Genomic DNA, 18,034 nt, shown 5'->3' with positions numbered 1-18,034 from the left:
GCCTGTAGCTGATTCTGGAGTCACATACTCCTACGTGACTTTGAAGCAGGAGAAGGTATAAGGCAGTCATCCCCAGACCAGGAAGGCATAGTAGAGGAGATGTTGAGGCCTTCCCTCTTTGGAGTGGGGTGACCTGTGAGTTGTCCAAATCTGAGCCTACCTTGGGGCCACCGCAAACCCAGATGCAAGGCAATTGATAATAGAGAACTGTTGTGCTTTATAATGATAGAGAACATTACAAGGTCGTTGCGCGTGTGCGCATGCACACACAAACACCCCTCCACACCTGCAGCTACTGAATAAAACTGGAAGTGAAGAACATCTATGCTAATCCAACACTCAAGAGACAAAATATTTTTGTTGTTGGAAAAACTGAATACAAATATTAAATCAAATCAAATCCCCTGGGGAGCAGGGGGAGCATACACACAGGTCACTAGGGTGAGGTGGGTTGCACTTCCATCTAAATTTCGTTACATCTAAATGTATCTCTTTATAGTTAGCCAGTGCACCATAGTGGTTAGACTGCCAAACTAAGACTTGGGCGAGACTAGGGCTCAAATCCGTGAAGCTCTCTGGGTGGCATTGAGGTATAGCATCTGCTTCTCTCAGACTAACCTACCTCACAGGGTTGCTGTTTTGGGGTTTAAGTGAAGAAGAGGGAGAACTACACATGACACTTTGAGCTTCTTGGAGGAAAAGGTGAGATATACGGTGGTACCTCTGGATGTGAACGGGATCCGTTCCGGAGCCCCATTCGCATCCTGAAGCGAACGCAACCCGCGTCCGCGTGTCTGCGTCACCATTCGCCGCTTCCGCACATGCGCGTGTTGTCATTTTGGCCATCTGCGCATGTGCAAGCAGCGAAACACAAAAGTAACGCACTCCGTTACATCCGGAGCGCAACCCAAAAATGAAGCTACTTCAACCCGAAGTATGACTGTAAGTGCAACGAATAAATAAATAATAAATGCTTATAAATTGAAATACGTGCACATTTCATGCAGATCAACATAACTTTTTGTCCCTTTTTTAATGACACCCCTCCCCTTTAAGAGGCCACCCTGGCCATGGGCTGTCCCCTTCATGAGAGGATGAGGAACAACACAGGATGGCGGTGCTGCTGATGTTCATCTCACCCGTATTCTTGAGGGGAAAGGTGGAAATGGTGCATGTGTGAATCTTAAGTGCTGTAGGAGGCAAATCACCATATCTGTGACCTTTTATCAGCTGGCAAAATATTAGTAGTCAGTAAGTGGTGCAGTTGTTGTGCTGACTCACAAAATGTGATTTTTCTCAAGGAAACTCATACCACTGTCAAGCCAGGTGTCCCCCATTCTATAATTGTGCCACTGGTTTTTCCTGCCTAAGTGCCTAAGTGCAGACATTTGTCCCTATTGAAATTTATTTTGTTAGTTTGGGCCCAGTTCTCCAATCTGTTAAAGTCATCTTGAATCCAGTTGCTGTCTTCTGCAGCATTAGTTACTCCCACCCCCAGTTTGGTATCATCTGTAGATTGGATACACATCCCCTCAATTTCTTCATCAAAGTCTTTTTATACGTTGAACAACAACAGGCCCAGGACAGAACCCTGAAGCACCTCTGTTGTAACTTTTCCCCAGGATGATGAGAAACCAGTGACAAATCCACCCAACAGTTACCTCATCCCATGAGAAGTCCAGAGGGCACGAAACAAGAACGGGCCTTTTCTGTGGTGGCTCCCTGCTTGCACGATGCTCTCCCCAAAGAGGCTTGCCAAGCACCTTCATTACATATCTTTAGGTGTCAGGCAAAAAACATTCCTCTTCTCCCAGGCTTTAGCTAACTAAGCAATCTATGGCCTTTTAAACTGGGGGGGGGTATTGTTTTTGTTTGTCATTATGGTATGTATTTATTGCATTTTTATATTGCAAATCACCCTGTAAGCCTTAGATGAAGGGCAGAAATTTAAATAATAGATCAAATAAGAGAAATGGAATAAATTAACAACAACAACACAGACCTCCAAGTGTCCCTATTTCCCAGGGACGTCCCTGATTTAGAGAAGCCGTCCTGGTTTCTGAATTGATCCTGGGATGTCCCAATCTTCCTTAAAGGTAAAGGGACCCCTGACCATTAGGTCCAGTCGCGGACAACTCTGGGGTTGCGGCGCTCATCTTGCTATATTGGCCGAGGGAGCCAGCGTACAGCGTCTGGGTCGTGTGGCCAGCATGACTAAGCTGCTTCTGGGGCGAACCAGAGCAGCGCACGGAAACACTGTTTACCTTCCCGCCGGAGCGGTACCTATTGATCTACTTGCACCTTGACGTGCTTTCGAACTGCTAGGTTGGCAGGAGCAGGGACCGAACAATGGGAGCTCACCCCGTCACGGGGATTCGAACCGCCGACCTTCTAATTGGCAAGTCCTAGGCTCTGTGATTTAACCCACAGCGCCACCTGTGTCCCTTAAGGAAGTTAGATTTGCTTCAACCAGAGCCAGGGCCTTTTCAACTCTGGCTCCGGCCTGGTGGAACGCTCTGCCTCATGAGACCAGGGCCCTGCGGGATCTGATCTCTTTCCGCAGGGAAGATAGAGTTGTTCTGCCTGGCCTTTGGCTTGGAGCCAATTTGATTCCCTCCCCCTCTTTCTTTTTTCTTTTCCTTTCTCCTCCTGCGATGAGGTTTCAATATTTTAATGTTGTATTTTAATTTTGTTTTTAAGTTGCATTCATTCAATTTGTTTTTATTATTGCTTGTTAGCTGCCCTGAGCCCAGCCTTGGCTGGGGATGGCGGGGTATAAATAATAATAATAATAATTATTATTATTATTATTATTATTATTATTATTATTATTATTATTATTATTATTAAAATATTTAATACTATTATTATTAAATATAATAATGTTTAATTATGTTTTTAAATATGTTGGAAAGCTGCCCAGAATAAAATTATCATTCTGGAATGGGACATCCCTATTTTCATTGGAGAATATGTCAACAACAACAACAACAACAACAACAACAACCATCAGGGGGGGGCAGTGCACCTGGTGACGTCACGCCCGACCCCCCTCCTTCCCCCCTCCTTCCCTTTTCTGACCTGCCTTCGCTTGAAAGGCTCTTTCGGGGGCATATCTGCGGCTCTCCTCCCTCCGCGTCAATGGCCGGCGGTGGTCGCCCGACTCTCTTCCTTCGCTATTTCAAACCCTCCTCTCTTTCTTTTCACGCCCGGCTTTCGTCTGCCAGCTGCCGGAAGTTGATCTCGGCATCCATGGCAACCAAACGGAAGTAGGTTCCGCCGCCGCCGCCGCCGCTCCTCCTTTCGCCCACAGAGATTGACGAGAAGGCGCGCCCGCCTGAGATTGGCCGCCTCCACCGTCCGTCTACCCACCTTCCCCAGTTGGAAGGTCAAAGAGCCAATGGGCGGAGAGAAGGACTCCTGAGGAGGGCGGGGTCCAGCCCGAGGGAGAGCGAGCGCCGCTCCGTCACGCAACCCCGCCCCTCTGATGAATATGCAAATGTGGTGGGCGGGGCGCGTGATGGGGCTGCCAGAGAGCCTCCAGGGACCGGAGCGGCGCTTCCCCCCACCCCACCCGAGTTCGCGCGTGCGCACTGAGAGGGCGGAGTCACCGCGGCCGGCTGTGGAGGGTTTTTCTGAGGCGGCGGCGGCGCGTCTCCTTCCTCGGCCAGGAGCATCTCTGAGGGGATGAGGCAGGCAGCGGCGGCGGCAGTGGCGGAGGGCGAGGCCCAGCGACACTGAGGCGGCGGCGGCGGCGGCCGGGCCTCCTCCTCCTCCTCTCCCTCCTCCTCGTCCTCGTCCTCTTCCAGCTGCCGGTTCTCGCCCGCCCTCCGCCCGCTCGGCCTTCCCGGCCCGGCTCCCTCTCCCGCCGGCACCATGATGGAGGAGATCGACCGCTTCCAAGTGCCCGCCGTGAGAGCCGAGATGCAGCCGCTGGTGAGTCCCCTCAGGAGCCCTCGCCGTTGATGGGGGGAGGGGGGCCAAGTCGCCTCTTTCCAACCCCCCCCCCCTCAGCATCATCTCTCTGAGGGGGGGACGTGACCCCACGCACCTGCTGCTCTTTCCCTTCCCATTGCTATTAATTACATTATTCCTACACCCCCGCAGGACTCAGGGCGGTTTAATATGAGAAATTTTTTTGGGGGGGGGAATAGCCCCCCCGGTGGGAGGAAGGGGCTCCTCACCCCCCACCCTTAAGGGGTCTCGGGGTTGCGGGGCCGCACCTCTGCGGCAGGCTCGGCCCCGGCCTTGCCTGGGGGGGGGGTGGATGGAGGGAGGGGAGACGCCCTTCCAGGCCTCCTTCGCAAAGGACACGGCTGGGGGGGAGAGGAGGAGAAAGTGATCAGGGGAAATGGGCGGGAGGGGAGAAGATCGTCTATGTGCGGGGGGGGGGCTGTTTCTCCAGCCGCACGCAGCAACCCCCCCCCCCATAGTCACAAAGAGTATTCTTCCTCTTCCTGCCTTGGACACCGCGCACCTTTGGGTGGAGAAACATCCTTTCCCCGTTGCTTTGACTTGGCCAGGATTTGAACTGAGGTCTCTCCTCTGTGGCCCCTCCTCTCCTCCTGCTCCCCACCCCAACCCCGCTCTTCAAAAGGAAGTTTTGAGAAGCTGACACCCCACTGCGTTTTTTGATGGTGGGGTGACCTGCCTTTTTTGATGGTGGGGTGACCTGCCTTTGCTCCTACCAACCCGCCCCACAAACAATGCACAGGTGAAAAGTATGGCGTAAGGGGAGCTGTAGTCCCAAGGGTCTCTGGAGAAGCTTTCTTCAGGAGTGTGTGTGTGTGTGTGTTTTGGGGGGGTATGGTATTCGGTGAGACTGTTATGAAGCATTGCACAAGGTCAGGGTCAAGGCAATTTTATTTTTAAAAGATCAACAGAGGCAGAAATCCAAAACGGATATTTTTCTCAGGATTCAAAGGAAATCTTGTCCTTGAGCAGTGGTGAGACTGGTCTCACTTTAAGGCACATTGCTGTGCTGGCATAAGGAGGAACAACATCTGCCTGTGCTAAGGTTTCTCAAACCCCTCCATAGAAGGAAAGGGGGGCAGGAAGCCCCCTTTGCTATCAACTACTCTTTCTGTTGCAGGGAAGCTGCTTACCCTCTGTTTGCTCAGCTGTTTCTTCTCTGCAGCTCTGCTTACTCTCCCTTTTCCTGAAGGATCCCCCACCTTAGCTTGTTCTCTTAAGGTATGGCATGATGATCTCGTGCTCTAGGGATCTGGTTGCTCCAGGCCCCTTTCATCAAGAGGCTTATGGAAGCCTCTCTTGCTACTGGCAGGCATGGAAGGGACCGGAACATGACTGGATGTTTTGGGTCCATGTCTGGCTGGCTTGATGACGTAATCCTTTTGTAAGCATGTAGGGGAGAGGGATAAATATTGCATGTCGGTAGCATCTACTGGCAGCAAAAGAAAGAACAGATTTGTTACCATTTGACTGTACCTTCATGCTCAAATCTGTGTTCAGAATCTTTGCATGCCGAGAATCACTACTGGTCATTTTTGCTTTTAAGAGAATAGCCTCGCTGCATGACCAGAGTTGGTCTAGGAGGGAAAGGTTGCTGTTTCGAAGCCTGTGTTCCTTGCGAGATGTGATGGGTTAAATTAGAAGCGTAGGGTTGTGTGGTAGGTTGCTGTCCCTTGAAATGGTTCTGAAAGAGGCTTAGGCAAACAGTTTTCAGAGATGCTGCCTCCCGCCCAAAGATTCCATATGTAGAGCAACTTCTGTGCACCTCCCAATCAGGGGTTGACTCCCTTATTGTGTGGGTGATAAAATGTCACCACCATGTCATGGAGTTCATCTTACAGAAGGTGAAAATTGGTTTCTTTGCATTCCTTCTCCTTTCTCACTGACTGTTCCATATAGTGATTACCAGGCTTCTTGTTTCACACACTCCCTGACACACACACACGCTTCTGATTCCTACTGATTTGTATATGCTTCTTAAACCCAAGCCATTCACATTGTTTACATTATATTTTAAATTACTACAAGGCCGTGTGTTGCAGCTTCTGGGCACCTGCAGTACTTCCAACCATTTTGTTCCATCCTCTACACCCACTTTCTCTTTCTGCATGTACATACATCATTAGTAAGAGATTCTATCCCGTTTTCCAATCAAGGGCTCTTTGTCATCTCTCAGATAGTTTGTAAACACTAATTTGATACAGAGAGAGAAGCTAATGACCTATTGGCTGTGGATTTCCTATCTTGTAGTTTAAAACACAGTTCATAGTAGTCATTTGAATATTAGGGAATCAGAGGGAGTGTCTCCTACTTTCTCATCAGTAATCATTAGTCTGAACATGTGTCTTCATTGGCAAGCCTTCTGTGCTCCTGTTTAGATGTAGCTTTCTTCCCCTTTTCTGTTATACTGTGTTGTTTTCCTCTGCAACGTTAAATGCTAAATGGATATTTGACTTATTTTGGCCTGCATTAGTCTTATGAAGTTCATCTAGTAGTTTTAATTATTTGTCTATTTGCTGACCAGCCTTTAATTGTAGAGGAATCCTTTAATTGGTTATTCTGGCAGGCTCATGCTTTGCTCAGATGTTTATCTTCCCATACAGTACCTGGTATCCCCATAACAGGTAAAGGTGGTCGGTAATGTCTTGGCATCAGGGTATGTTTCACTCTCTGATCTTGAAGACTCATGATTGTGAACTGAGTGGTGCAGTAACAGTTCAGCAAAATGTCACATTAACTGGAGCCATACAGATCGAGTGCCTTGAAGCACTGTGTCTATTCCCCCTTCTCAATTAACCATATGCAGTTCGTCATCCTTGCAAAAATCTACCCTTGTTCATGAAAATAGTGCCAAAAGTGTTGCTTAAACATGAATTTTAGTTTGAGATTGCATTATGAAAATGTTATGGCTTGAATTATTCAGTTGGCATTATTTGAGGGGGAAACCAGCTTACTGGTTCAACATCAGAGGCCTTGCTATACATTGCACCACTTTGAGAGGTATGGTTGGTTGGAACATGGGATGAATCTTTTTTCTACTCTAGTATCCAAGTTATGCAACACTTTCCTTAGAGAAATGTGTCTGGCTCCCTCTGTTCTAAGCAGGAGTGGGGAACCCTTTTCAGCTTGAGAGCCACATTCCCTACTGGTCAATGTTCTGGGGGCCACATGGGGGTGGGCAGGGCCGGAGGCAAACTGGGAAGAGCAGCACAGGTAAATTTTACCTTGGGGCAGTAAGCTGGTTTCTTTCTATACTCCTTTTTTTATTCCAGTCATTAATGAGGTTTAAAGGCACATTCCAGCCAGGCAAAAATACCCAAGGATTGTGTGAAGCAGGGATGTTGAGAAGGGGCATCGTCTGGAGAGTGTTTCCAGGAGCAGACAGAGAGGCCTGGATGGCCTCATTCAGCTGCCAGTCCTGCAGTTTCCCACTTCCACTTTTCAGCTTCAGGCATGCTGCTTAAACCTTTTTTCTTTTATTTTGTTCATGTTTTAATGTGCTTTGATGCTTTTATCTTCCTGCTTTAAAAGTTGTGTTAACCTGCCCTTATTCTATCATATATATATTTTTTAAAAAGATCTGATTGTAATTACTTTGAATGTTTTTGTAAGGTTCTTTGAATCTATTTATAAAGAAAAGTGGAGTAGACATACTTGGCTGAATTCAACTAACCTGTTCTGTTAGTGGAAGCCAATGCAAGGACTCGTGCTAGCACAATAGGGTTTCACCCCCTCTCCAACCCCATGTCTCCTGCAAAACTGCACTGGAAGGTCAGAACATTGTACAGCAGGAGGAAAGGGGAGATTGTTCTGATAGCATTTCTCTAACAGTGATGGAACAATCTCCCTAGTGCTTGGTTGAATTCTACACTTTAACATTAAAAAAGGAGAGAATAAAGTGACAATGGAGATGTCAAAGAATATAGGGTGTTGTGCAGCCCATAGAAACACTGGTACCTGCCTTGGAATCATTGTTGGGGTTTGCTTTATTTTGCTTCTTTAGCAAATATAACTATCATATTTTGAATTTTTGCTGCTACAAGAATATAAAACTTCTTAAGAGAAACTATGCCATGATTTTTGCAGAGGGTCTATTCCGTAGCTGCAAAATTCACAAACTATTCAGCGAAGCATGTTATATATTCAATCTGCTGTCTGCCCTTGTGGTCAGTTTCTCTTGATATTCTGTGAACTTTGTCTTACATTTTCACTCTGGCTATTGGAAAATGGCTTTTCTGCCCCTGGATAAGAACCTCTAATGTGTACAACATCTTGCGTGCTCTCATCTGCAGTCCTTGGAAATTTGGAGTACAGGCAGAAATGAATTAGATATTTGTGCAAATAGCAGATAAAACTGAAGCTCTTAGTTGTGGCTCATAAAGCATGAGATATAATCACTGTTGCCTGTCTTAGCTTTCCTTAATGTCTTCATGTCAATAAATACCTCTTTTCATCGATACAGTGTTTTGTGTGCAGAAAAGTGTGAGTGTGCATATTTTCTCTTATAGCAAACAGAAGTCATGGTCCCCAAGGACTGGGGGTGTCCTGAGGGAACAATGCAGGTTGGTAGAGGCTGCTCTTGCCTTCTCATATGGGGGGCCCATAGAAGGAAAGGTATTGTGCTTGCATCAGGTCTGCTCTTTTGTTGGGAGCACACTCCATAGTGCTTGCTTGTTTAGGTAACAAGCCTTAATTGCTTGTTCTCTTCTCTGGTCCCATCCATGCAGAACACTTCAGCATCTTTGCTCTTCTCTCTCTCTCCCCCCTCCTCCTCCCAGAAGATGGAGGAGAAAGATCACCTCTTAATCAAGGCACAAGTGCTCTTGCAAGTGAAGTGGCAGGTGGTGGCAATCCTATGCACACTTGGAAAGGAAGACTAATTGCCTTCAGTGGGATTCCTGTGTAAGCACTCAAAGAGTTAGGCTGCTGGTATGTGAGGTTTTCCCCTCTGTGTTGCTTCCACTGTGTTTTCTGTATATTTAAGCTTGGACATAAAGGGTGTGGGCCAGTACTTCCAACTGTTGTAGTAAGCAAAGTCCACTAGAGGTATTAAGAACTGTGTAAAAGTGTAACTATGGAGAAGAGGCTGTTTGCACATGAATATAGTGCCTAAATTTCAGCCTTACTGGAAAACCAAGGAAAAGCTGCCAAGTGCTACTGTTCTTTTTGCTTTAGATGTAGAAACTATAGCATGCTGCTATTCAGGTAGTCTTAGGAGATGGAAGAGTGTTCGTTACACATGACATTATCTCCTGTTGGCATATTTGTTCAGAAAACATTTTGATACAGCTAAATAATATTGTATACTTTTTTTTAGATTCCACATAGGTATTAGACTTAACTGTTCTCCATTTTCAAATTAACTAAATTATGATTTGCAAGTTCAGTATCTATGAGCAGCAAGCCAATTAATTATTTGGGAATCTGTCTTATCTTGACCTGAATAAGTATTCATTGATTATGATCCATTGTAAAGCAATTCCTTTTTAAAGGTTGGTATAATGGAATAGGGTAAATCTAACACGGGATTTACTCATATCAGCAGTAAAAATTAATATAAATCATGAATACATTATTAGTTTTTTGTTCACCTCCACTGTCTAGCAGCGCCGGTTAGCTTCATTCAGTAGACAAAAAATGATTGTTTTGTCGGGACAGAGGAGAAAGCCAGGAGTTGGTATTTTAATGCTTCAAAGGGAGGAAGAGCTAGATTATAGGTTCAAGTGGTTCCTTACGTTTTATATTGTTCCAAGGCTGATTTATAGGATGACTTAATATACAGTATTTATTACATTTCTGTTACCTTTTCTAAAAAGCTCAAGGTGTACAAGAATAAATGTGTAGCTTAATATAAAATAAATAAAATCAGACACTGAATGATTGCTCACAGAATTGCTTTAATCAACAGTAAGAGATGCAAAACCGCAATCAGTAGATGTTTTACCAATAAGATGTAGATTTGCTTCCATGCATCTGTGACGGTGGTATATACAGTAGCTGTCAATGTTGAAGAAACACCCAGTTGCTTGGCTGCCATGGGTACCTTTAAAATCCAGTCTCTTTTTTTCTCTCCCTGTATAGCAATTTGGTGAACATGGGGAAATTCTCTACCAGAGTTTGTGAAAAGGAGGTCACTTATAGCTGATCATGTTTGCAACTGACTATTTAGCTTTCCATATCTTAATAGCATCTGATCCTTGCTTCCCTACTCCATGAAATCCATGATGAATCCTCCTGTGTGTTTTTCCTGATAAGTGCTTATTTTTGGAGTTCAGAAAGCTGCCATTGGAGAAGCAAAGTGCAACACTTTTGAACTCCAGGATTTCTGCCTGAGGTTTCTTAAATGTAAATTCACCTTGGTTTGGGCTGGGCTGTGTAGCTTGATAATGCAATTACAGATGTGTGAACTGAGAGCTGAGTGAACCTTTGTAGTTGTGCTTAAAAACTCACCTGAAGCATTTCTGGCCTAAACTCTCCAGCCACCTGACAGTTACGCTAATTGATTCCCTATCTGTAAATAGCTGTGGTATCACTTGATACCTTACTCCATCTAGTAACCTGGTTGGACAGTTACTGGAAGAATAGAAGACCTGGTTGGACATTTACTTTGAAGAATTGAAGACTTGACTCTTACTTTTTTTTCTTCAGTAACTTTCTCCAGCAATAAAGCAAGACTTGAAAGACTGCTCCATTTCCTACCCTTCTAATTATTTGAGTGAGTAGCTGAAATAACTACTTATGACTCAGCCGAGGTTACACATGCAGGTAGTTAGAAGTTCAAGAATAAATAAAACGATTGTAACTTTTAGGAGGCCATATATGCTCAGGTGGAAAAGCAACACTGTTGGCGCAAATCTCAGAGTAATTCTATTCAATATGAGATCACTCCAGGGACTACTGGAACATGGAAGACTCCTCCTAGATATGCAGTAGGCATCCTTTGTTGCATATTCTTCTAGCTTTCCTTTTTTTTCCTTGCCTCATGCTGAGAAACTAGATTCAGTTTTAGGATGCCATCCATGAACTTGGCTGCTAACAGTGTAGGCAAATCCATGCAGGGTGTGGGCACATCCAGTCTGTGGAACGCAGAAGAGCACTGTGCTCCCTCCAAAGATTCTTCTGTGACTCAGCTGGTTTCAAATGAGTATTCTCTACTCATAGCCTTTGGTAAGCCAAACAAGTACGAAACAGCTGGGGAAGTAATTCAGACTGTAAGCTCCTCTTACAGTCTGAATTGAGATGAGAAACATCCCAGTTCTATTTGTTGCTTGGAGTGAAATACCTTTTGAGTTGGGCTCGCTTGGATGTAGAGAGCAAGATTCTCAGCAAGACATTATTTTTGAGATCTATATGGGTGAAGTTACTCTGTTGTCATCCCCAGTCCTTGCTAGTGGTGGCTTTACTTCTGACAGCCAAATTGCTAAAATCAGAATTAACTGGGAAAGCCACTCCAACTCATGAGTGCATTTCCTTTCCTAGACTGTGTTTATCTGAACACCAATTCATCAATGAGTATTTAACTCAAAAGCTCACTTCCAGCATATACCTTCTCTGTTTTCTTGCCCTCTGGGGCCAGCATAGCTACAAAGACTTAAAGCACATGCTTGAAAGTAAAAAGGTGGGATTAATATGACTCCTTGAGCTATACAAAACCTGCTTGGAGGACGCGTTGCCCACTCCTGTCCTAAATCCATATGCAGAAGGTATAGCTGCCAGTGTGCTGCTTTTGTAAAACTAGTTATGTGCTCATGCTTGGTTAAATTAGGCTTTGTGTGCTCTTGCTAAGAAGCTGATTTTTTATTTATTCCCCAGGTCAGTTTAACCTACTCAGATCTGAAGTACTGTATTGTTCGGTGACCAGAACAATAGGGCTGCTTGCTGGCTGTGCTTCCCTCCTTTTCTGATATTGCTGTAAGCACTAGAAGACCTCCTTTGGTCCTGGCTGCAGTAATATGTTGCCAGCTAGTGCTCTTGGTAGAAGCTTCTTCTATTGAAGTAGACTGTAATGTACTTTTGCTTGCCTGCATGGGCTGTGATCATAAGCAGAAATCAATGGGACTTTCCTTCCGTGTAGATGTGTCTTGAATGTGAGAACTGAACAACTTAGTATGGTGTGTTTAAACAAATATGTGAGGTTAGCGGGAAGCAAAGCCACTTTTTTGAACTTGAATTCACACATGATCTACAGTTGCAAGACTAAGAGGAGCCTTACCCCCAGAGTACTGCAGATATACTGAAGTAAATAGTTGAGTGTCACATTTTTTTATCCCACCCTTCCTCCAGGGAGCTCAAGGTGTTGAACATGTACCAGCACATTGCCCTCATTAGAGGGTAGCTTAGACTGAGTCACAGAGACTGGACCAAGGCCAACTTGTTAGTGCCGTAGTGGTGATCTGCTTTGAACCCAGCTCTTCTGGATCCATTCTCTCTTCTACACAACATTGACTCTCTTATTTTGGCTTTCTCCTGTCTCAATGAATATTCAGATACCTACTTCTCCAGTAAGCTTGCGTGTTTCTGTTTCTCATTATTACTTGTTTTATCCTCTTGTGTACCATGTTCAGTCATATCTCGGGTTACAGCCACTTCAGGTTGCGTTTTTTCGGGTTACGCACCCGCTGAAACCCGGAAGTACCAGAACAGGTTACTTCCGGGTTTCAGCAGTTGCGCTTTTGCAGAAGCGCCGAATCGCAACCCGTGCATGCACTGATGCGCTGCTGCCTTTTACAAACGTTCATCCTAGAGTGCACAAATCACATTCGCAACCAGAGCGTCCACTGTATATATTTGCCACTTGCTCAACTTCAGACGTCAGCATTTAGCTTAGGGTACATCATGTCAAACGCAACTGTCCCCACAATGCCATCTCCTGTAGTGATTTGTAGTAATTACTACTGTTGTTGTAATTCATTATCTGATCTTCACTCTGAGGTCCAAGAGCGGGTTACAACAATACAACATGAAAAACAAATTTTAAAATTACAAAGAATGCAATTTTCAAAAATACGGTGGACCTTTAAAATATGCATATCGGATGTGAAAGGCTGGAGTAAAGAGGTGCATTGACCTCAGGTTGTCCAGTCTGCACTAAGCAAGCTTCTTGCTAAGAACGGTTTCTTTGTCTTCCTTTCTGGAAAAGAAAACATTTGACATAGCAAGACTCCTATGCCATTTTTTAAGAGCACACACTTCAAACTATGTGGCTGACTTGAATAAATGCATTCTAGCCCTCAGGTGGTCAGTGAAGGTAAGGAAGCAAGCTCCTTTTATCTTAGAAAAAGAGTGGTTATTGTTTGTTAGTATTGATTTTGATCGCTGGATATCAGTCACTGGCCAGGAAGCTTGCTTCAGGGACCTTGTGGGAAGATAAAACTAGAACTGATAAAGGAAGAATTGCTGTTGGCAAATGAAACCTGTCAAATCCTAAAATTCAAAACAATGTCTGGCCAGAGGCTAAACTTCTAAGAAAACAAATTATTGTCCCAACACACAGGGTAAAGTTTGAATTGCAAATAAATAGTAGTGTAGAATTTCCCCTTTTATTGACTATCTTGTAAGACTGCATTCAAGAGTCTTGTGCATTGTTGAAAAACAGTGCAGTGGCAAATGTATTCCAAGGCAGAATGCTGTTTACAAGGCAAAGAGACACGTCATGCTGGCTGTTCATTCTTGGACTACTGTATCTGCAAAGTGCAGGGGTCTCTAAATCCATCATGCATATCAGATGAAAATACTTGGGTGAATTGGTCAACAAAAGAAAATAGATTTACAATCCCTTATACATAATGTTTATGTAAAAATTATGCTGAAATTCTGTTTTTACTATGCTGGCTGTTTAGCTGTAATAATAAAGATTCATTCCTATACACAGAGTACTCTAAAATAGCTTTTTGTACCCAAAGTGCCTCACATACATTCTCAGTCATTCTTAATAGTAGCTCTGTAAAAGTAGGTCAGTACTATCCCCATGTAAAGTTCAAGGGACAGGGTTAACTGTAGTTTTTCAGAGACTGACTAATAGCTATGTGGATCAGGTAATACTTGAACTTCTTAGGTCACATACCTATCTACTACATTGACAGCTCTTTTTTTCTAGCTATTGTACATAAGCCATCAGTTCTGCTTTCACAGATACAACTAAGAAGATGAGGTGTTCTTACTGCAACAGATTACCTTCTGCTTATGTCTAAAATAGGAACGTGCAGAATCTCAGCATAGGAATTTGTAGAATCTCAGTAACTAAATCTATATTCTTTTGAGTAACTGAAAATGATGTGGCATTGAAATAATAATAATAATAATAATAATAATAATAATAATAATAATAATAATAATAATAATGGTAATAATTCATTTATTTGTTCCCCAGCCACTCTAGGCAGCTCCCACAGAATATTAAAAGCACAATAAAACACCAAGCATTAAAAACTTTCCTAAATAGGCCTTTGATGCTCATTTGGAAAGGAGTTCTGTGTTTGCAGATTCACACATGTTCTTACATCAGTCAGGACTGTTGGTGACTTGTGGAAGGCAGTTGGTAGTCCACCACAGCTCAACCCATGCGATGTATCAGCGGAGTAAGCAGTGCCCCAGCAGGGTCTCCAGAGATTTCCTGCTTCCAGCAGAACAGTTTCTTCCAGAGTCCCCAGTTAAGGGGAAAACTCCTCTCCCACACAGTTCTAAGGAACAATGTGTTTATTGTCTCCAGACACAAAAGCTAAACACTACTCTCTTTGCAGTTCTTCTGGTCTATAAAGTAAAGGTACCTGAGTACAGAGATATCCGCTCACACTATCCCCAGGCTACCTAACGCGGCTGTGCAAAACCCACAGCCTCTTTTCCTGACACACACAGATTCAGAGTCAGACCCTGACACACACAAGCACAGTAGGACTTGGACAGGACACGACAAGACATAAGGACAGCAATAGTCCTAGAGACTATTATACCCGTCTCTACACATTGGCATATTTTCTGAACCAGTGGGAATGTGAGTGACTCAGCCAGTCATACCCTTGACCTCAGTAGTGTTGCCATGGTAGCCCAGTGCACCTGACATCCTTATTGCAGGACATCCAGACCTGGTAGGGGGATTGTACTCCTCAAGACATGAGCCCCAGCACTGTAATTTAACCCATTGTTCACATTACACCAACAAGGAATTCCATGAAGCTTGTGCTTGTAGAGATGCGTGCTCAGGGTAACTAAATACCAATTAGTTATCTGTAATGCCCTTTAACTATTTCTTACTCTCAATAAAGATGGATTGTTCTGCCCTTTCAACCTGCAGCCTCTGGGGGAAGGAAATCTAAACTCTGCTACTCCCTTTGCCCTAAGAAGAGATGTGTGGTTGTACTCATGAATTAAATGGCATGCATTATAGGGGTGTGATCTTACTGGTAGTGTTAGTAATGCATCTGTTCTATCCTCTGGATCTGTAGTCCTACAATGGAGGGATTAAAAATAAATAAATCCTGCTACATCCTTACAAGTGTATATGATTTGCTAGCCCACCAAAAGAAGCCACAGTTTTTTGCCCTGTCACTATGAATGATAGAGCTGCTTAGAGATTGGGCTGGCATGTTAGCTTCCCAGAAGGAGGTGCTGTTTGTCCTGGGGAGATGGCTAAGAGCAAGGTTGTCATAATGGCTTGGGAAAGGGTGAGCGCTCTGCATGTCAGGGTATTGGATGGCAACAGCAGTACTTTGAAGCAGATTGCCACATGCGTCTGGCTGGAAGAAAGACTCAGAAAAGCACAGACGAGAATTCAGTCACTGCAGAGGGGACGAGATACAGAGTGCATTATTAATGATGCCATTCTTTGTTGGAAAGCAGAGGGAGGGGGCAGTCTATTTGCTATAGTCACTATGCTGAATGAGTTATAAGCAGACCTATTAAGCCAAACAACTGAATCACATTTTCCTGAAAGATCTCTGCCAAGGAGGGGATTGGGGCAACAAGAACTTCAAAGGAGAGCTTCAGTTTGCATGATTGTGGCATTTCACTGCATTTAGAAGATGAGGTATAACTCCGGTGTGGCTCTGACCTATCCCTGCATGTCACTTAAGGGTAGCTCAGTGTCTCTGGGTCTCAACATCCATGAGGAAAATCTTCATCCCCTCCAGTAAAGGACCTTGTTGCCTCACAGAGGAGGTGGGCAAATATAACAACTCACCTCCCTGCCAAAGCCATCTCCCTTGCTTTGTACTGTAGACCCTGGCTATTGTCCTGGCTAAATGGCACTCATGTTGTTGGAAGGATGGAGCCCCTTATTAGTCAGCACTGAAAGCCTTTCTGAAAGGGCCTGTTGGTAGATATACTAAATCTCAATATATATGCCTATTTCCTGCAGACTTGCCAGTCAGAATCGTAGGTTTTGAAGGCATTTGGGGACAAGAGACCTGTCAAATCTAAATATGCCTTTATGTCTTCAGACTCTTGAATCACTGCTCCTACTTGTAGTCCCCAAACACTGGTTGCCTTGGGTCTCGGTAACAACTCTGTGAAGTGATTGGATAAGCAGGTCATTACATACTTCCACCAACCATTTCACATAGGACACATAAAATGGTAAAAGATTTGATTTTTTAAAAAAGGTTACTGCTCAAAAGGGCTGTACATCTGTCTCTCTTGATTTTGTTAGAGTAGAACCGAAGGTTACTTTTGTGGGGTACTGCTAACCATTTCTGATGACAACTATTTTTTTCTATTGACTTAAAACAGTTCATTGTTGGGAGAATAGCATTATCAGATTGACTATTAGCATATACTTGCAAGAGCTCCTTAAAAAAATTAAAAATTAAACGGCCTGCTTCTTTCCAGTAGCATTCTTTTGAAATGCAAAAATAGCCCCTCTTGAAATGTAAATAATCTCCCTGGATCAATTAACCATGTCTCCTTGGTGAAAAATAGGCATTGTTTTAGCTTCATGGGTAGGGAGATGAGGAAGAGACCAACTGTGACTCTGGAGTGTGAGGTGTCCCTCTATTATGCAATAAGTAGCTTCTCAAGTACAAAGGTAGCTGTCCAAGTGAAGATGTAGTTCTGCCAGCAAAGCAAGTTGGGATGTGTTTATTATTTTATTTTTTACTTTGAAGTCTGCATTACCCCATAGACAGCTGGGATGCAGATACACTGCTAAATATGCATGTATTACTAGATCAGCTGATCCCTTCTAATTATGATGGTAAGCCAGGAGGGAGATTTCGGCATTCAGAGTGCCTGCTGACCCTTCTCTATGAAATGCCAGAAGATAAGAAAAGGAAAAGGGCAAATTCAATTTGGCTTGCACAGTAGCTTCAAAAGATTCTCTCTCCTATGTTCAGGAAACTGCTGCTGGTTGCTTAATAGGAAGCAGCCAGTAATTTTCCCTATGTAAACGGTTCTCCTTTTGCAATCCTTTTTCCTCCAGAGAGATTTTTTATTAAAAACGCTATCTTGCAGACCTCTTTCAAAATCAAGTGTCCTGTCAGTAATGTGCATTGACTAAGCTATTCACTTGGGTTTCCCTTTTTGATTGACCATGGAAAGTATTTATTGCAAGCCTATATGCTAGTAGTGAGCTCATTCTCCCAGTGTGGATCATGGTGTAACCAAAACAGCACACCACCCTTGTACAGAAGGGGTGGGGTACAGGGTTGGGAGAACCCAAGACTTCCAGATATATAAAACACTGAGACCAAATCCCAAAATAGCCTGAGTAACAACTGAACATATTTTTGGAACTCCTATTTGCTGAGGTGGGCTTGGGGAATGGGAGGGACTATCCAGGAACAGAAAGTGTGGTTGGATAAGTGAACAGAAAACAGTGCAGTATTTTTTTTCAGGTTCCAGCTAAGTCTTTAAAATGCAGTTTCCCAGCATTCCATTAAACTCTGATCTAACCAATCCAGGGTGAGACCATGCAGGTGAGCGCCGGCTTGAGCGCAGTGTCTGGAAGACGGGCAAAGGTTTGGTACAAACACCTGCATGCTATCTCAAACTGCAGCCTTTTGCTTGATCCCATATAGATACATAACTGTATATTGGGGGGCTGTTTTTGTTTGTTAATACATTATGTATT

General features: G+C 44.1%; 2 protein-coding genes and 1 long non-coding RNA gene across 4 annotated transcripts in view; 2 read left to right on the top strand and 1 right to left on the bottom strand.

The window, feature by feature from the left end:
* The window catches only part of DNAI1 (dynein axonemal intermediate chain 1), a 158,045-nt gene extending 154,754 nt beyond the window's left edge, over nt 1–3,291 (bottom strand). The window contains exon 1 of the mRNA XM_081212844.1: nt 3,082–3,291. Coding sequence (XP_081068970.1) covers nt 3,082–3,114 — 33 coding nt within the window. The 5' untranslated portion in view covers nt 3,115–3,291. The remainder of the gene's footprint in view (nt 1–3,081) is intronic.
* LOC308597395 overlaps nt 1–18,034 on the top strand; it is a 228,871-nt gene that overhangs the window by 158,623 nt on the left and 52,214 nt on the right. The gene's annotated exons all lie outside the window — the stretch shown is intronic.
* FAM219A (family with sequence similarity 219 member A) overlaps nt 3,619–18,034 on the top strand; it is a 66,630-nt gene continuing 52,214 nt past the window's right edge. Inside the window, exon 1 of one of the 2 annotated variants that reach the window (XM_081213258.1) lies at nt 3,619–3,936. In XM_081213258.1, coding sequence (XP_081069384.1) covers nt 3,877–3,936 — 60 coding nt within the window. In that variant the 5' untranslated portion in view covers nt 3,619–3,876. The remainder of the gene's footprint in view (nt 3,937–18,034) is intronic. The other variant, XM_081213257.1, reaches the window with a different exon arrangement.

Source organism: Podarcis bocagei (genome assembly GCF_964188305.1).
Source record: "Podarcis bocagei genome assembly, chromosome: 11".
Lineage (NCBI taxonomy): Eukaryota > Metazoa > Chordata > Lepidosauria > Squamata > Lacertidae > Podarcis > Podarcis bocagei.
Note: the sequence above shows the minus strand (reverse complement) of the source record. Positions and strands in the feature narration are given on the sequence as shown.